The sequence below is a fragment of the Pseudorca crassidens genome, chromosome 2 (genome assembly GCF_039906515.1).
Source record: "Pseudorca crassidens isolate mPseCra1 chromosome 2, mPseCra1.hap1, whole genome shotgun sequence".
NCBI classification, from domain to species: Eukaryota; Metazoa; Chordata; class Mammalia; order Artiodactyla; family Delphinidae; genus Pseudorca; species Pseudorca crassidens.
The window spans coordinates 127,499,664-127,517,863 of record NC_090297.1 but is presented as its reverse complement, the minus strand read 5'-3'; the positions used below and the strand labels follow the sequence as shown (position 1 = coordinate 127,517,863).

The window sequence follows — 18,200 nt, the reverse complement described above, 5'->3', positions numbered from 1 at the left end:
TGAAGGAGTAAAAAGATACTTGGCAGTTTTCACATTTGTGTTTCTAAAGGGCTACATTAAAATCATTACCAAAAAGAAAAATAATTTAAATGTGTCCTTACTGTGTGTACTTTTTTTTTTTAATGAAATCCTTGGTTCTCATTGCATTGAAAAATACACAGAGATAGATGATATGAAATGACTGAAATAAAAATATAATAACTACAAGTGACAATAATAGAAACAGTTGCTTTTCTATAGGAACTTAGCCCACTTTTAAAGACTAAGGGCAAAAAAACCCTGCTGAGTTATCACTGTTGGTTTTGCTCATTGACTGAATCCAATTATAAAAGCACAATATAAAACTGGGCATAGGATTGGGCATTGGTTAAATTTATAATAGTAGAATTAATATCAACAATTATTCTTTTAGAAAACAAAGATTCAAGGCTCACTGTATGACATATACAAAGCCTCACTCATATACTTTACTTTTATGAAAAAACCTAGAAAACGGCATGACAAATAGACTAAGGAAAAAGAAAACTGAAGAGTTAGTTTAAAATGGTGAACAAGAGAAGGGAAAGGTAACTCACTGCAGCAATGCTTTGGTCTTCCTGGTGGGGTCTTCTGGCCTGAAGTTTTTATAGGCTTCTACTTCGTGTTCTATGGACAGCAACTGTCCCTGCAGTTTGTTCCTGAAGTTAGGTAGGGTGTCTCGAATGTGGTTGGTAAGTTGCTAAATAAAACAAAACAAAATCATACAACAGATTGAAGATCAACTCATAAGACAAAAATCGCCCTTCACTGTTTTCCAGGTCATTCAAAACCTTAAAAAGCCATACATACATGTGAGACTGACTGTGTAGACAGATAACTCCAACTCTCTCATCCACTGCCCTACGGCGAAGCTCAAAATTCCTTCAGCTAAAGTCACTTGCTCGGACAATCTTTTTACGTCTGGGATACCCTGTTAAAAGGCAGCTAATGTTACTAATGAAGCTGCCTAATAACACCTTAACATGGATTGATTTGTCAAATCAGCTACCTTGTCAAAAGGAACCTTAAGTTAGAATGTGGTACAAATGAAGGAAATGGAGAGTTACAGGTGCTGCCTGAGTTCTCAGGACCAAATGGCTTACCACTGGTGGAGCTCAGAGGTACCTATCAGCTGTTAAGTTCCTCTCCATTCCATAGCTCAGGCAGGTGTTTCCTCTCACCTTGCACACAAGCTTTCTTGTTGATATCTCTACCTAACCACCTTCTTGGCATTTCCACTGAAGTCATCTGCTGGCACCTCAAGCTCAGTCTGATAAAAAATTCTCCAAGAGATTTTCTAAGAGGGACACAATTCATTCAGAACAAAGGTGGGATATAAACCCAGACTGGTTAGCTCCCTGCCTGATGTTCTTTCTATTACAGTGTAATTAAGGAAAGTCTGAATTAAAAGGAAAAAAAAAAGAGCACCTTCTTGAACTGCTTAAGGAATAAACTCAGAATCAAGAGAAAGAATATCAACTTCATAGAAATGTAGGAAAAAGAATAATAAATTTAAAGTAAGGGGAATAAATAGACCCAGACTGACTGAAGAACCATTTCAAATAATTTTTATGTTCATCTGAGGTTACCTGGATATATCTATTCAATAAATCTATAGTTATTTAATTGTCAATAGTTCATACTATATTATACCCTTGTCCACAGTTATGACTTATCATGTTATTCCCCTGGCATGTGCTGCCATTATGGCTCTGAAGCAGAAAACAGAAGAATAGAGAAGACTGCATTCCCAGTAGCAATTCCACAAGACACAAACCCCCAAATCTAAGAGTAACCACGAGAAAGTAGTAGCCCCCTGACTGCCATGTGAGTGGTAAATAATCAAAATACTTGGTTTCTACCATTTGTTTCTCATATATCTCAATAGCAAAGCAATACTGTGGACCACTCCTAGCTTTCTAAAACACTTCTTTCCTTAGCTTTCGTGACCCCAGCTCCTGTCATTTTTCTCCTAACCTTTCTGAACACCTTCTCCATCTCCTTTGCCAAGTTGTTCTCCTCTGCCAGACCTGTAAATATTGATATTCCTCAAATGTGGGTCCTACACCTCTTCTTTGGTCACTGTCTGTTCTCTACTAAGGCAATCATTTCATCCATGGTTTCAATAAATATTCAAACACCTGTGGCTATGGACATGTTATCTAAAGACCAGACTTCTTATCTTTGGTCAGGGTATATGTATTAGACCACCTGCCTGCCTTATCCTCTTGGAAGCATCAACCTCAGCATGTCTGAAATAAAGTACCTAATATTCCCTTCAATGTTCTCCATTTTGATGACTTCATAACAACCTGGGAACTTGGGAGTTATCCTTGACTTTACCTCTCCATCACCCACCAGAGCTAATCTACTACCAAGTTCTCAATTTTCCAAAACATTTCTCAAATCTGCTTTCTTTTCCCATCTCCACTGGCCCTAACTGAGACCAAGCTACCATCATTTCTCACTTTGACTCCTAAGTGGTCCTCTCATCTCTACTCTTGGACTTCCTATCTGCAACCACCATAATCCTTTTTAACCCACAGATATGACTGTGTTATTCCCCTTTTCAGATTCCTTAAACAACTGACTTCCCACTGCTCTTAGGATAAGAGCCAAAATCCTTAACTTGGCCTACAAACACTGTAGGACCCAGCCACTGCCTGCATCTCCAAATTCATCTCTTACAACTCATTCCCTCATTTTCTGCCCTCCAGCAACAATAATATTCCTTTCAATTCCTCAAAAATGTCCAGTTCTCTTGCAGTTTTTGCCACAGTAACTGTCTCACGGTCAGAGGTGTTGGTGCACATTAAATCAGCAATAAAATTATCTTAATTTCAAACACAGTATGAAGGTCCTTGAAGCAATACAGAAACGGATTATGTAGGAAATGAAAGATCTTCAGTATAACATTTATTCAATTTTCAGTCAACCAGAATCAGTTATGCCATAATTTAGGGGTCACCTGTAGTAACCAAATGATCAATCATATCCATCCAGCATTCACAACTTAATTTATTTCTAACTTTACCTTTCTAATCATCTTAGTGATATTTCTCTAAGATATTTTTTCTTAGACCAATACAGGCATGAAACCAGTAATCAAAAAGGAATTTTACCAGAGCTAAATATATTGATAGACTATCACGGTTCATGCATGACAAACCAGTGTTCCTTCTCTAAACCATGTTCATAATTTTTAAATGACACAACTATCACTGCTTCATGGCTTCCAAATACTCATCTACCCTTAATTTAAAAGTACAAATTTCACATTAAAATAGAAGTACTATGTCGCTTAAAATAGAAGTACACCACTGTTTTTTATTTCCTAAAACTTCTTCAATTGTTTTGCCTAAATGGTTCAGATATAATGTAACAAGCAGCCTATTACTGTGTTAGTCTCTACTGATACCTTCTAGGAGGGAACATCAGAACTTTCGATAATTACTTGACTGATTTAAGTTCATAGATAAAAGTTACAAAGTGCTTTTATTTTCTTAAACTTAATTGGAGTATAATTGCTTTACAATGGTGTGTTAGTTTCTGCTTTATAACAAAGTGAATCAGTTATACATATACATATGTCCCCATATCTCTTCCCCCTTATGTCTCCATCCCTCCCACCCTCCCTATCCCACTCCTCTAAATGGTCACAAAGCACCGAGCTGATCTCCCTGTGCTATGCGGCTTCTTCCCACTATCTATCTATTTTACGTTTGGTAGTGTATATATGTCCATTCCACTCTCTCACTTTGTCCCAGCTTACCGTTCCCCCTCCCCGTATCCTCAAGTCCATTCTCTAGTACGTCTGTGTCTTTATTCCCATCTTGCCCCTAGGTACTTCATGAACATGAATTTTTTTTTTTTTTTTAGATTCCATATATATGTGTTAGCATACGGTATTTGTTTTTCTCTTTCTGACTTACTTCAGTCTGTAGGACAGACTCTAGGTCCATCCACCTCACTACAAATAACTCACTTTCGTTTTATTTTATGGCTGAGTAATATTCCATTGTATATATGTGCCACATCTTCTTTATCTGTTCATCTGTCAGTGGACACTTAGGTTGCTTCCATGTCCTGGCCATTGTAAATAGAGCTGCAATGAACATTGTGGTACATGACTCTTTCTGAAATATGGTTTCCTCAGGGTATATGCCCAGTAGTGGGATTGCTGGGTCGTATGGTAGTTCTACTTTTAGTTTTTTAAGGAAACTCCATACTGTTCTCCATAGTGGCTGTACCAATTTACGTTCCCACCAGCAGTGCAAGAGTGTTCCCTTTTCTCCACACCCTCTCCAGCATTTATTATTTGTAGATTTTTTGATGGCGGCCATTCTGACTTGTGTGAGATGATATCTCATTGTACCTTTGATTTGCATTTCTCTAATGATTAACGATGTTGAGCATTCTTTCATTGTTTGTTGCCAATCTGTATATCTTCTTTGGAGAAATGTCTATTTAGGTCTTCAGCCCATTTTTGGATTGGGTTGTTTGTTTTTTTGATATTGACCTGCATGAGGTGCTTGTATATTTTAGAAATTAATCCTTTGTCAGTTGCTTCATTTGCAAATATTTTCTCCCATTCTGAGGGCTCTGTTTTCGTTTTGTTTATGGTTTCCTTTGCTGTGGAAAAGCTTTTAAATTTCATTAGGTCGCATTTGTTTATTTTTGTTTTTACTTCCATTACTCTAGGAGGTGGGTCTAAAATGATCTTGCTGTGATTTATGTCATAGAGTGTTCTGCCTGTGTTTTCCTCTAAGAGTTTGAAAGTGTCTGCCCTTACATTTAGGTATTTAATCCATTTTGAGTTTATTTTTGTGTATGGTGTTAGGGAGTGCTCTAATTTCATTCTTTTACATGTAGCTGTCCAGTTTTCCCAGCACCACTTATTGAAGAGGCTGTCTTTTCTGCACTGTATATTCTTGCCTCCTTTATCAAAGATAAGGTGACCATGTGTGTGTGGGTTTATCTCTGGGCTTTCTATCCTGTTCCATTGATCTATATTTCTGTTTTTGTGCCAGTACCATATTGTCTTGATTACTGTAGCTGTGTAGTATAGTCTGAAGTCAGGGAGCCTGATTCCTCCAGCTCCGTTGTTCTTTCTCAAGAATATACTTGATACGATTTCAATTTTCTTAAACTTACCAAGGCTTGATTTGTGACCCAAGAATATGATCTCTCCTGGAGAATGTTCCATGAGCACTTGAGAAGAATGTGTATTCTGTTGTTTTTGGATGGAATGTCCTATAAATATCAATTAAGTCTATCTTGTTTAATGTATCATTTAAAGCTTGTGTTTTCTTATTTATTTTCATTTTGGATGATCTGTCCATTGGTGAAAGTGGGGCGTTAAAGTCCCCTAGTATTATTTTGTGTTACTGTCGATTTCCCCTTTTATGGCTGTTAGCATTTGCCTTATGTATTGAGGTGCTCCTATGTTAGGTGCATAAATATTTACAATTGTTATATCTTCTTTTTGGACTGATCCCTTGATCATTATGTAGTGTCCTTCTTTGTCTCATGTAATAGCCTTTATTTTAAAGTCTATTTTGTCTGATATCAGAATTGCTACTCCAGCTTTATTTGATTTCCATTTGCATGGAATATCTTTTTTCATCCCCTCACTTTCAATCTGTATGTGTCCCTAGGTCTGAGGTGGGTCTCTTATAGACAGCATATATATGGGTCTTGTTTTTGTATCCATTTAGCCAGTCTATGCCTTTTGGTTGGAGCATTTAATCCGTTTACATTTAAGGTAATTATCGATATGTATGTTCCTATTACCATATTCTTAATTGTTTTGGGTTTGTTATTGTAGGTTTTTTCCTTCTCTTGTGTTTCTTGCCTAGAGAAGTTCCTTTAGCATTTGTTATAAAGCTGTTTTGGTGGTACTGAATTCTCTTAGCTTTGCTTGTCTGTATAGGTTTTAATTTCTCTGTCAAATCTGAATGATATCCTTGCTGGGTAATCTTCATTGTAGGTTTTTCTCCTTCATCACTTTAAATATGTCCTGCCACTCCCTTCTGGCTTGCAGAGTTTCTGCTGAAAGATCAGCTGTTAACCTTATGGGGATTCCCTTGTGTGTTATTTGTTGTTTTTCCCTTGCTGCTTTTAATATTTTTTCTTTGTATTTAATTTCTGATAGTTTGATTAATATGTGTCTCAGCATGTTTCTCCTTGGATTTATCCTGTATGGGACTCTCTGTGCTTCCTGGACTCGATTAACTATTTCCTTTCCCATATTAGGGAAGTTTTCAACTATAATCTCTTCAAATATTTTCTCAGTCCCTTTCTTTTTCTCTTCTTTTTCTGGGACCCCTGTAATTCAAATGTTGGTGCGTTTAATGTTGTCCCAGAAGTCTCTGAGACTGTCCTCATTTCTTTTCATTCTTTTTTCTTTATTCTTTCTGCAGTAGTTGTTTCCACTATTTTATCTTCCAGGTCACTTACCCGTTCTTCTGCTCAGTTATTCTGCTATTGTTCCCTTCTAGAGAATTTTTAATTTCATTTATTGTGTTGTTCATCAGTGTTTGTTTGCTCTTTTCTTCTAGGTCCTTGTTAAACATTTCTTGTATTTTCTCCATTCTATTTCCAAGATTTTGGATCATCTTTACTGTCATTATTCTGAATTCTTTTTCAGGTAGACTGCCTATTTCCTCTTCATTTGTTAGGTCTGGTGGGTTTTTATCTTGCTCCTTCATCTGCTGTGTGTTTCTCTGTCTTCTCATTTTGCTTAACTTACTGTGTTTGGGTTCTCGTTTTTGCAGGCTGCCGGTTCGTAGTCCCCATTGTTTTTGGTGTCTGTCCCCAGTGCCTAAGGGTGGTTCAGTGTGTTGTGCAGGCTTCCTGGTGGAGGGGACTAGTGCCTGTGTACTGGTGGATGAGCCTGGATCCTGTCTTTCTGGTGGGCAGGTCCACGTCTGGTGGTGCGTCTTGGCGTGTCTGTGGCCTTATTATGATTTTAGGCAGCCTCTCTACTAATGGATGGGGTTGTGTTCCTGTGTTGCTAGTTGTTCATCATAGGGTGTCCAGCACTGTAGCTTGCTGGTCATTGAGTGGAGTTGAGATGGAGATCTCTGGGAGATTTTCCCCGTTTGATATTACATGGAGCTGGGAGGTCTCTTGTGGACCAGTGTCCTGAACTTGGTGCTCCCACCTCAGAGGCACAGCCCTGACACCTGGCTGGAGCACCAAGAGCCTGTCATCCACACGGCTCAGAATAAAAGGGAGGAAAAAAAGAAAGAAAGAAAGAAGAAGATAAAGTAAAATAATATAAAGCTATTAAAAATAAAAAATAATTATTAAAAAAAATTTTTTAAGTAATAAAAAAAAGAGAAAGAAAGAAAGAAGAGAGCAACCAAACCAAAAAACAAATCCACCAATTATAACAAGTGCTAAAAACTATACTAAACAAACAAACAAACGGACAGACAGAACCCTAGGATAAATGCTAAAAGCAAAGCTATACAGATAAAAATCACACACAGAAGCATACACATACACACTCACAAAAAGAGGAAAAGGGAAAACAATATAAATATCGTTGCTCCCAAACTCCACCTCCTCAATTTGGGATGATTTGTTGTCTGTTCAGGTATTCCACAGATGCAGGGTACATCAAGTTGATAGTGGAGATTTAATCCGGTGCTCCTGAGGCTGCTGGGAGAAATTTCCCTTTCTCTTCTTCTTCGCACAGCTCTTGGGGTTCGGCAATGGATTTGGGCCTGCCTCTGCGTGAGGTCACCTGAGGGCGTCTGTTCTTCGCTCAGACAGGGCCAGGTAAAAGGAGCAGCTGATTCGGGGGCTCTGGCTCACTCAGGCCAGGGGGAGGGAGGAGTACGGATACGGGGCGAGCCTGCAGTGGCAAAGGCCAACATGATGTTGCACCAGCCTGAGGCGCGCCGTGCGCTCTCCAGGGGAAATTGTCCCTGGATCACCAAACCCTGGCAGTGGCGGGTTGCACAGGCTCCCGGGAGGGGAGGTGTGGATAGTGACCTGTGCTTGCACACAGGCTTCTTCTTGGCAGCAGCAACAGCCTTAGTGTCTCATGCCCGTCTCTGGGGTCCTCACTGATAGCTGCGGCTTGCGCCCGTCTCTGGAGCTCCTTTAAGCGGCGCTCTTAATCCCCTCTCATCGCGCATCAGGAAACAGAGAGGCAAGAAAAAGTCGCTTGCCTCTTCGGCAGCTCCAGACTTTTACCCAGACTCCCTCCCGGCTAGCCTTGGCGCACTAGTCCCTTCAGGCTGTGTTCACGCCGCCAACCCCAGTCCTCTCCCTGGGATCCGAGAGAAGCCCAGAGACTCAGCTCCCAGCCCCGCCCACCCCAGCGGGTGAGCAGACAAGCCTCTCGGACTGGTGAGTGCTGGTCGGTACCGATCCTCTGTGCGGGAATCTCTCCGCTTTGTCCTCCGCACCCCTGTGGCTGCGCTCTCCTCCGCGGCTCCGAAGCTCCCCCCCCCCACCCCGCCACACGCCATCTCCACCAGTGAAGGGGCTTCCTATTGTGTGGAAACCTTTCCTCCTTCACAGCTCCCTCCCACTGGTGCAGTTCCCGTACCTGCTCTTTTGTCTCTGTTTATTCTTTTTTCTTTTGCCCTACCCAGGTACGTGGGGAGTTTCTTGCCTTTTGGGAGGTCTGAGGTCTGCTGCCAGCGTTCAGTAGGTGTTCTGTAGGAGTTCTTCCACATGTAGATGTATTTCTGATGTGTTTGTGGGGAGGCAGGTGATCTCCGCGTCTTACTCTTCCGCCATATTGAAGCTCCCCTACACAGTGCTTTTTGTGAGAAAAGCTGCTCACTGTTTGAGTCAATGTGATCAAAACTTGGTGTGGGAGCTCTACACTCAATGACAATGACACTTAACTCCACTAAGGGCAGGAAAATATGTGGCCAAGCCTGCTGAATTTTTATGCAAGAAATGTGTATGTGCGTGGGACAAGGGGAGGCAGAGGGCCTAATTCTATCTGTCACAGGGAAAGGGATTATCTGGAAAAGCTTCTTAGAGGAATGTAGATCAATAATTGCTTATGTATTTTCAAGATTGTAAATTAAGGAACAAATCAATCCTAACAAAACCATACAGAAAATTTAACCTAACCATCACAGACTGATATTTCAAAAACAGATGCCAAGAGACTGACTTTTCAGAGATATACAAGTTTCACTCCTTAAGATAACTATATATTATGAGCAAACGTGCTAAAATGTATTCCCCTGCTCACTGTTCCAAATAAATATGTATTTCTGCTTTGCGTGCTGTTTTTTCAATAATATTAAGGTGGAGTCTGGTCACTTAGAATAGTAACAGTCTGGATCCCAGTATTCATATTCATCTTTTTAATTTCTATCATTATGCTAAATGTCTTAGTTTAGAAAAAGAGTATAAAAATAAGAAATATGGATTCCAATAGTCATTTACATATTTTATCATTGTTCTTTTTGCTTGGAGAAAACATCTTTACCTGATTAAGGACCTTCTGAAGGTGTGGGGTCCCCATCCGATCAGCAATATGTCTGTAAGCCGGGTGTGAGAGAAAAAATTTCCTTTCTGCCAACGTGGCAGCCTTTATATCCTTCTTCCCATCTATGTCCTTCTGGCTCCTGTTTACCACCCCAATGTAACCTAAAACAAAACACACACCTATGGAGTTGGGACACCTTTGATTTATTCTGGGGAAATTTTAAAGCTCTTGAAGAGGCTGAATAAGAAAAAAAAATTATTTCAGGGCCTGAAGAATAGATCCCTTTACAAAACTCAGTTTGAGATATCAGTATTTAACAACGGCTGGATGACTTGGCTAACGTTGATTTTTTTAGCATTAACTAAGTACTGTCTTTTGTCCTTAAAAGATCTGTGCATGTAAATAGAGTAAATCTCTAAGCAGTTTTGTCATATAGCAGGCAAGTAAATAATTCAGACTTAAACAGTATACATGTATGCAATCTATGATGAATATTTATACCCTCCCTTCAAACACCTTCCTTTTCCTGTTTTCTTATTATTTGAAGGAATAGTTCTCCCTTTGGATAATTTTTAATACATCATTTGGGAACACCATGCCATTCCATAAAATGTTTAACTAATCATCAATCCATTCCTCACAACTGTGGAGGCGTTAAAATCCAGCTTCCCATTGTTTTCCCAGTTGTTTCTCTGCCACATCATCAAAGGAAGTCCTGTACAGGACACAGTACATTACCCCTGCGAAGCGGCAGCAGCTTATTCTCTAGGATATCCCTGGCATCCGTTCCCTCATCCATAAGATCCAGTTTGGTGATGACTCCAATGGTTCTTAGACCTGCATCACAAACAAACCCCACATTACACAATTTGCAGAATACTAACAAGTTTCAGAGACATATATGTCTCAATGCTAATTACAAAGCACTCATATCCTGGTTCTTTCCCTGTTCCTCTCCATCTTAGTTTGTTTTCTAATCCACTACCCCAGTCTGGTGAAGGTCAACGGGTTGAGGCAGAGAGTTGCAAACCACCCATCCATAAGATAACCCTTGATTCAGGAGAGAAAAAAACAAATAGCTGCTTCACCAAAATACTTTCAAATGTATGAGTTTATTTTTGTACTACGCATACATGGAAATGATACATTTAAATTTTCCTCCCAGGGACTGTACACAATATGGATGTTTTAATTTTTTATGTATCACATTACTAAAAACAAAAAAAATAGGCTACACATGGACCAATGATATGGGTGTGTCATAAACCAAAGCTTATTATTGATCCAGTTCTGAGCACCTGAGGTCAAAAACATAAAAAGAAGAAAACTACGTATAGGATACCATCATCCCCAAAAATAAACTCACAGAAAAGGAAATATGACTTAATAGAAGCCTGAAATAGGAATTCTGAGCCTTGGATTCTAGTCTCAAGGCAAGTCATTTAATTCTCTGGGTCTCAGTTTCCCTTATCTGTAAAATAAAGCATTGGAAGTTATTTAATCTTAAAAAGTACTCCAACCACTAATTTTTTTAAGATGGGGAAACTAAGGCAGAGGGAGATTAAATAACTTTCCCAAGGTCATATAAGAAGTGGATCTGGGCAGTCTGGTTCCAGAGTCCATGCTTTTAACCAATATACTGCTTATTGTGGTAAAAAAAAATTTTTTTTTAATTTAAAAGGCTTAAACCAAGAAAGTCAAAGAAAATGGGAAAGGAATGCAGAAAATTTTTTAAACTGTAAATCTAGCTGGATGACTGCTAACCAACTTAAAATATCAGAGAAAGAGGAAAACTGCATCCAAGAAAGCCAACAAAAGGAGACGTCCAGAAACTAAATAATTTACATCACAGCATCTCAGTAAGATTCAAGACCTGGGGGACAGAAAGCCCTGAAAACTATGGAGAGTGGTGGTGGCAGCTGAAGCTGAAAATAGAAATACTGGATGGAAGCAGTCAGATTTCCATGGGTAACATAGCTAGGAGCTGCCCTGGTCCATCCTGACAGGACAGTGAAGGTTTACTCTCTGGAAAGACTGAACTAGAAAAAACTCTGAACTCATGGGTACCTGGCCCGGTTTGGATGGATCTGGTATTAAAAGAGGATGATTAAGTAAAATTCTACATAGAGAATGGCAGGGACCCCCCTCCCCAGGCCAGTTCCCTAATTTGACTTCAGGAAAGAGATGGCTGGCAGACTTTAACCCCCCAAGCAAGAGATTGGAACAATGGTCTGGGGATACTAACCATTCCAAGAGAAAAACATATATATTGATATTCGAAGGAACAATAATTAAAATAGTCCAATAAATCGTTCTGCTGTGAAGTCTATCATTCCATAATTCAAGAACACCCACACAGAACTCCAACCACCTGATAATATTTCACCCTTAAATATCAATGGACAGCCAAGGAGATTCACTAATATGAGACCAAAACAAATAAACATTATAAAGCTGAACTTAAAGAAAACAAAGATAATGCAAAATACAGAAGAAAACTATTATTTGTATTAATATCCTTAGACAGAAAGGAGAGGTCATAGCATTCATGGGACAAAAATAGAATGCCATAAAAAGGAAATTTTTGAACAAACAAAAATAATTTTCAATAATTAAAGATATGAGGGCTTCCCTGGTGGTGCAGTGGTTGAGAGTCCGCCTGCCGATGCAGGGGACACGGGTTCGTGCCCCGGTCCGGGAAGATCCCACGTGCCGCGGAGCGGCTGGGCCCGTGAGCCATGGCTGCTGAGCCTGCGCATCCGGAGCCTGTGCTCCGCAACGGGAGAGGCCACAACAGTGAGAGGCCCGCGTAACGCAAAAAATAATAATAATAATAATTAAAAATATGAGAGCAGAAATAATAATGTTGGAATACAAAGTTAGGAACCCCCCCAGAAAACAAAAGAAAAAGAAGTAAATAATAGGAAAGGAAAAACTTTTTTAAAACTAGAGAAATGATTCAGAGATACAACATCTGAATGATTGGCATTCCAATAAGAGAAAGAATGACAAACAGAAACAGTTGGAGATGTGGGGACATACTATTCAATGAGATGTCCTATAAGTGAAAGATGAATTTAGGGATTAACTCATCACGTGCCCAACACAATATGAAAAACATACACATACCTACACACACACAATATGGCATATAAGATTTCATAATACTGGGAACATTACAGCATCAGTCTTCCCAGCAGCAAACTGGAAACTAAAAACCCGCAGAGCAATGTTTTCAAAATTCTGAGAGAAAGATAATTTCTAGACTAGAATTCTAAATTACCAATAAATGTGACAGTAGAAAAAGATATTTTCAGACATGCAAAATCTCAAAATATTTTACCTCCCTTTCTCCTTTTTTTGTGTGTGAGGGGAGGGACAATTACTAAAAGATGTGTTCCACCAAACATGGGAACAAACTAACAAAGAAGTAGACAGGAAATCCAGGAAACAGGGAATCCAATCTAACCAGAAAAAGAAGGAAATTTTTAGGATGATGTAGATCCCAGTTTAAGGCCAGGAGAGCAGTCAGTATCTATTAGAATAAGAGGACAAAGATTACTGAAGAGATATCTTCCCCCACCAAGAAAAGAAAATGAAAGTGATAGGATACTTAAAGCCTAATGCTTTTGAAGGTATTAAGAGATTTAGACTTCTGTAGGAGAGGTTGGGAATGCACTGGTGACAGATACGTAGACTATGCAAACAAACAAAAAAAGAGACAACTATCAACCTCAAAGACAGCAGTATCACTCAAGAAAGGAAATTTAATCATAATTTAACACATGGTTCAGTTGTGAATAATATTTTTAGAATCATAAATATTCATTTAGCAAAATATGATATAGTTATATTAGTAGAATTGGGGAGGTAAGTGTATATATGTGTGTGTAAGTATATGTGGGTATGGGAGGCAGCCAAATCCTTAAATATGGAGGTAAATAACAAAAGAAAGTTAGAAGGGTTGAAAGTGGTATTCTCTGGAAATCAGTAATCCAGAGTCAGGAGGAGTGGGCAAGGGACTAAAAGTTTTTATTAAAAGCCTTAGAGACTGGTTTTTCTGAAGTGATGTACATTTATAACATTAATAAAAATAAGAGTTAAATTTTAAAAGTATTTTCTTCACTACTCCCTATTTCTGAAAAGGCAGAAAAGTCTATGCTTAGTGGTGTCCCAGAAATGGCCAATGAAATTATTTTCTTTTTCACTCTTAGTTATACAAGTAGGCAACTGAAATAATCAATGAATGCCTGCTGGCAGGCTCAAGACCTACACTGTTAGATCTCAGAAAGACATTGCCTGAAGAGATTCAAAGGCACCATGTTTTTAAAAGCACTTCACTGGAAATATATAGATTCAGATAAAAATAATAATAGAGACCATTTGTTCAGTCCTGATTATGTGCCAGACATAGACCTGAAACAACTCTGAGATAGGTACTATTATTTCTCAATTACACTTTCCTCAAAGTGAGACTTGGAAAGGAAAAATACACTTGCCCAAAGGCTTGCAGGCTGTAGGGTGTAGAAGGCAGGCAACCTAATTCCATTTTTAATCACTATCTTTTTCTGCCTCTCAATTCTTAGCTAGATTCTACAAGTGATTAGCTGTGTTATTTGGCAAGTTATTTACATCATCTGGGTCTTTTTATCTACAGAACTAAAGGTTTAACTAGATGTCTCTTTCAAGTCCAGAATTCTGGGAAGGAGAACAACTTCCAGATTCAGAAGAGGTTATGTAGAGTAGTATGTAAAGTAAAAAGTAATGTAATAAAATTCTTGCCCTCCAACTAAAAGGAAAATTTTAAATAATACATTAAGAGCTAATAAATAATGTATGATACTTTGTTTCAATTATGTTTCTCTTCAGTAAAGAATAGCCACAATGATGAGTACTGACAAGTCCTGACAAAGACCTAGAAAAAACATACAAGGCACTTCAAAAATCTGATTCTTATATATAGCATAGATCTAAGAGCATTGAGTCGAGGATTGGACTGTTTAGATTCAAGTCCCAACCGTTTCCCTTGTTAGCTCCGAGACATTAGTTTCCTCATCAGGTATAACCACATCAAAAAAGTAATCATCACAGTTTACATTTGATGTCTGGGATAATTATTAATAGCATCCCCTTTAACTCTCAAATGACTTCAAACAGAAGAATAAGTTACATGTTTACTCTAACTCAACAATAAAATGAGGAAATAACAAACCTATGTTTTAAAATTACATAATAGGACTTCTGGTTTCTGGTCCACCACGTAAGGGGCTTGGAAGTTGCCACTGTGTCCTACCTAACAAGTGAACAACTGAAAAATTAACAACACTTCTGAGATTCATCAGAGAACTGAAGCCACAGAGCAAACCACTGTCCCCCAAATTTGGAGAGACAGATAGGTGAATACAGAGAATCACAACTTACTGGAGCAGAAACACAAAAGCAGAAAACTCTGTGGGAACCAGGGCCTAGGCAGAAAAACCTAAACTGTAATTGATGAATTGCTGGAAGCTCAGTGTGGGCAGTCTAAGAGTTAAAAACTCCAGGGGGACCCAGTCATAGAGGGTACCCATACTTTTGTGAGTTTTGCTTCTAGGAGCTCAACCAGGTTCTCACAGTGACTATCTGAGAAAAATCTCCCTGTGCTTCAGAGAGTGGGAGAAAGAAACAACTTGATTTAAAAATGGGTGAAAGATCTGAACAGATATCTCATCAAAGAAGATATACAGGTGGCAAGTATGTATATGAAAAGATGTTCCACATCATACACCATTAAGGAGTTGCAAATTAAAACAACAGTAAGATATCACTGTACACCTATTAGAATGGCCAAAATCCAAAACACTGACAATACCAAATGCAGACAAGAATGGGGAGAATGTTAGCAACTCTCATTCACTGCTGGTGGGAATGTAAAATGGTACAGCCACTTTGGAATATGGTTTGGGAGTTTCTTACAAAACTAAACATAATCTTACCATATGATTCAGTAATTGTACTCTTTCGTATTTACCCAAAGGAGCTGAAAACATGCCCATACAAAAACTTGCATACAGATGTTCATAGCACCTTTACTTATAATTGCCAAACTTCAGAGCAACCAAGATGTCCATCAGTAGGTGAATGGATAAATGAACTGTGATACATCCAGGCAATGGAATATTATTTAGTGCTAAAAAGAAATGAGCAATCAAACCATGAAAAAACATGGAGTAACCTTAAATTCATATTACTAAGTGAAAGAAGACAATCTGAAAAGGCTTTATGGTGTATAATTCCAACAATATGACATTCTGGAAAAGGTAAAACTATGGAGACAATAAAAAGATTAGTGGATGCCAGCAGTTAGTGGAGGCAGGAATGAAAAGGTGGGGCACAGAAGTTCTTAGGGCAGTGAAAACTATTCTGTATGATATTACTATGATGGATACATGTCATTATATATTTGTCCAAACCCATAGAGTGTACACCACCAAGAGTGAACCCTAATGTCAACTCTGAACTTTGAGCATCAATGTAGGTTCATCAATTGCAACAAATGTACCAGTCTAGTGGGCGATATTAATAGTTGGAGAGGTTATGCACGTATGGGGACAGGACATACATGGAAATTGTACCTTCTACTCAGTTTTTCTGTGAATATGTAAAATTGCTCTAAAAACTAAAGTCTATGAATTAAAGACAATTAAATAACATAACACATGTAAAGTATTTGGTACATAAAAACCACTCAATAAATGAAAATTGTGATCTCACCAATTTTGTTTTTCACCACTACTCCCACTCTATTCCAGTCCTAAGCTCCTGTGACACTCAAGTCGTAGCTCTCCATGTGATCATGCATTCTTGCCTCTTCACCTTCACAATGATATCCCTCTCAGTTTCAAATATCCTTCCCTCTCTTCTTTTTTTTGTTATTTCCTACTCATCCTTCAAAATACTTTATAGGCCTCTCCTGCAGGTCCTTAATCAGGCTCCCACAAGTGTAAGTGTGGAACCTTTTCTCTGTGACTTCAGAGCTCTCTGCATACACTGAAATCATAGTTCTTACATGACACTAGGAATCTGCTTATTTGTCTGTCTCATCCACTAAGCCATGATCTCTTCAAGAATAAGGACAACATCTAATCTACGTATTCCAAGCAATTCATATAGGTGCCAAACACAGAGCGGGAACTCAATAAATGTTTATTTATCAAATGAATAAATGAGTAAAAAGCATGTTTACTTTTCTTAGGTTTAGACAAGAATTGAAATACAAATTCCAAAAAAGAAACATGATACCATTCTACCATGTTACCTAGGTTTGTTGTCAATACAGTGATTTTCCTATAAGAACACTGCCATTTCTTCCATTTATATAGGCAACTGAATTGTAAGCAGTGTGTTGTTTCATCTAATTAAGAAATGGGACAAAACCAAGCCACGAACCACATTAGCAGTTGCCAGAAAGGTAATCTGGAACACTGTGTACACTGAAACGGCAGCAATGAAAAACAAAATCAATGAAGAATTAGTGTAAACATGTATACAGCAAAATTAAAAACAGACTTAGGAAATTAGATGTCCTTCAGTTAATGCATCTTTTTTGTTGTTGTTTTGGGCTTTGGTGGTATTTGAGTTGGGGGTGGTTTGAAGTAAATGCTGTTCTTTCTGTTTGGCAAAGATTATGGAATATTTTACTTCTGAAAGCAATCAGTGATGAATAGGAATAGTTTCATCTTTTTTTCCTATAAGTTTTCCATTAACATTATTTTCTTGTTATTTTCCAACAGTTCTGAATAACACAGTTCTCATTTTCAAAGTCATCAGATAATATTACTGCATGTGATACTAGGTAAAATATTAAGTAAATAATAGAAAACATAAAAATTACTGTTGCTATGGTAACAGAGACTATCTTACTCACCGATTTATACCCAGAATCTAGCGCAGCCCTTGAAAGATTTAATATTTGTGGAAGGAAGGGAGAGCAGAAAGAGAGGGCAAAGGGAGACAGGATATAAGAGAGGGAAAGGAAAAAGAATTACTCCAAAGGTAAGAAAATTTAGGTATAGAGTGGTTCTTTCACTGAGAATCTGTACTCCAAAACAGACTAAGGCATGAAGGAACAAAAGAAAAAGAATCCACATACAGTAGTTCCCACCCCCATCTGCAGTTTCACTTTCTATGATTTCATTTACCAGAGATCAACTGTTGTCCAAAAATCTTAAATGAAAAATTCCAGAACGAAACAGTTTATAAGTTTTAAATTGAGCACCATTCTGAGTAACTTGATGAAATCTCCCACCATCTTGCCGCATCACCCTGGATGTTAATCATCCCTTTGTCCAGCGTATCTACCCATTAATTACCTAGTAGCCCTCTTGGTTATCAGATCAACTGTCACAGTATCTTCATGCTTGTGTTCAAGTAACCTTTATTTCACTTAATAATGACCCCAAAGCACAAGAGTAGTGATGAGGGCAATTTGGATATGCCAAAGAGAAGCTGTAAAGTTCTTCCTTTAAGTGAAAAGAAACAAGTTCTCAACTCAATAAGGAAAGAAAAAAATCATAAGCTGAGGTTGCAAAGATCAATGGTAAAAATCAATCTTCTATTGAAACTGTGATGGAAAAAGAAATTCCTGCTAGTTTTCCTGTCACACCTCGAATATATATGTATAGGGAAAAAACATAGAATATATAGGGTTTAGTACTTTCCACGGTTTCAGGCA

The 18,200-nt window shown here is 38.3% G+C and overlaps 1 protein-coding gene across 9 annotated transcripts in view; it reads right to left on the bottom strand.

Annotated features, from left to right (window-relative positions):
- DNM3 (dynamin 3) overlaps positions 1-18,200 on the bottom strand; it is a 570,760-nt gene that overhangs the window by 366,564 nt on the left and 185,996 nt on the right. For all 9 annotated transcript variants that reach the window (XM_067728647.1, XM_067728651.1, XM_067728648.1 and 6 more), the window contains exons 5-7: positions 10,226-10,324; positions 9,488-9,648; positions 576-718 (exon numbers count right to left, since the gene is read on the bottom strand). In XM_067728647.1, coding sequence (XP_067584748.1) covers positions 576-718; positions 9,488-9,648; positions 10,226-10,324 — 403 coding nt within the window. The remainder of the gene's footprint in view (positions 1-575; positions 719-9,487; positions 9,649-10,225; positions 10,325-18,200) is intronic.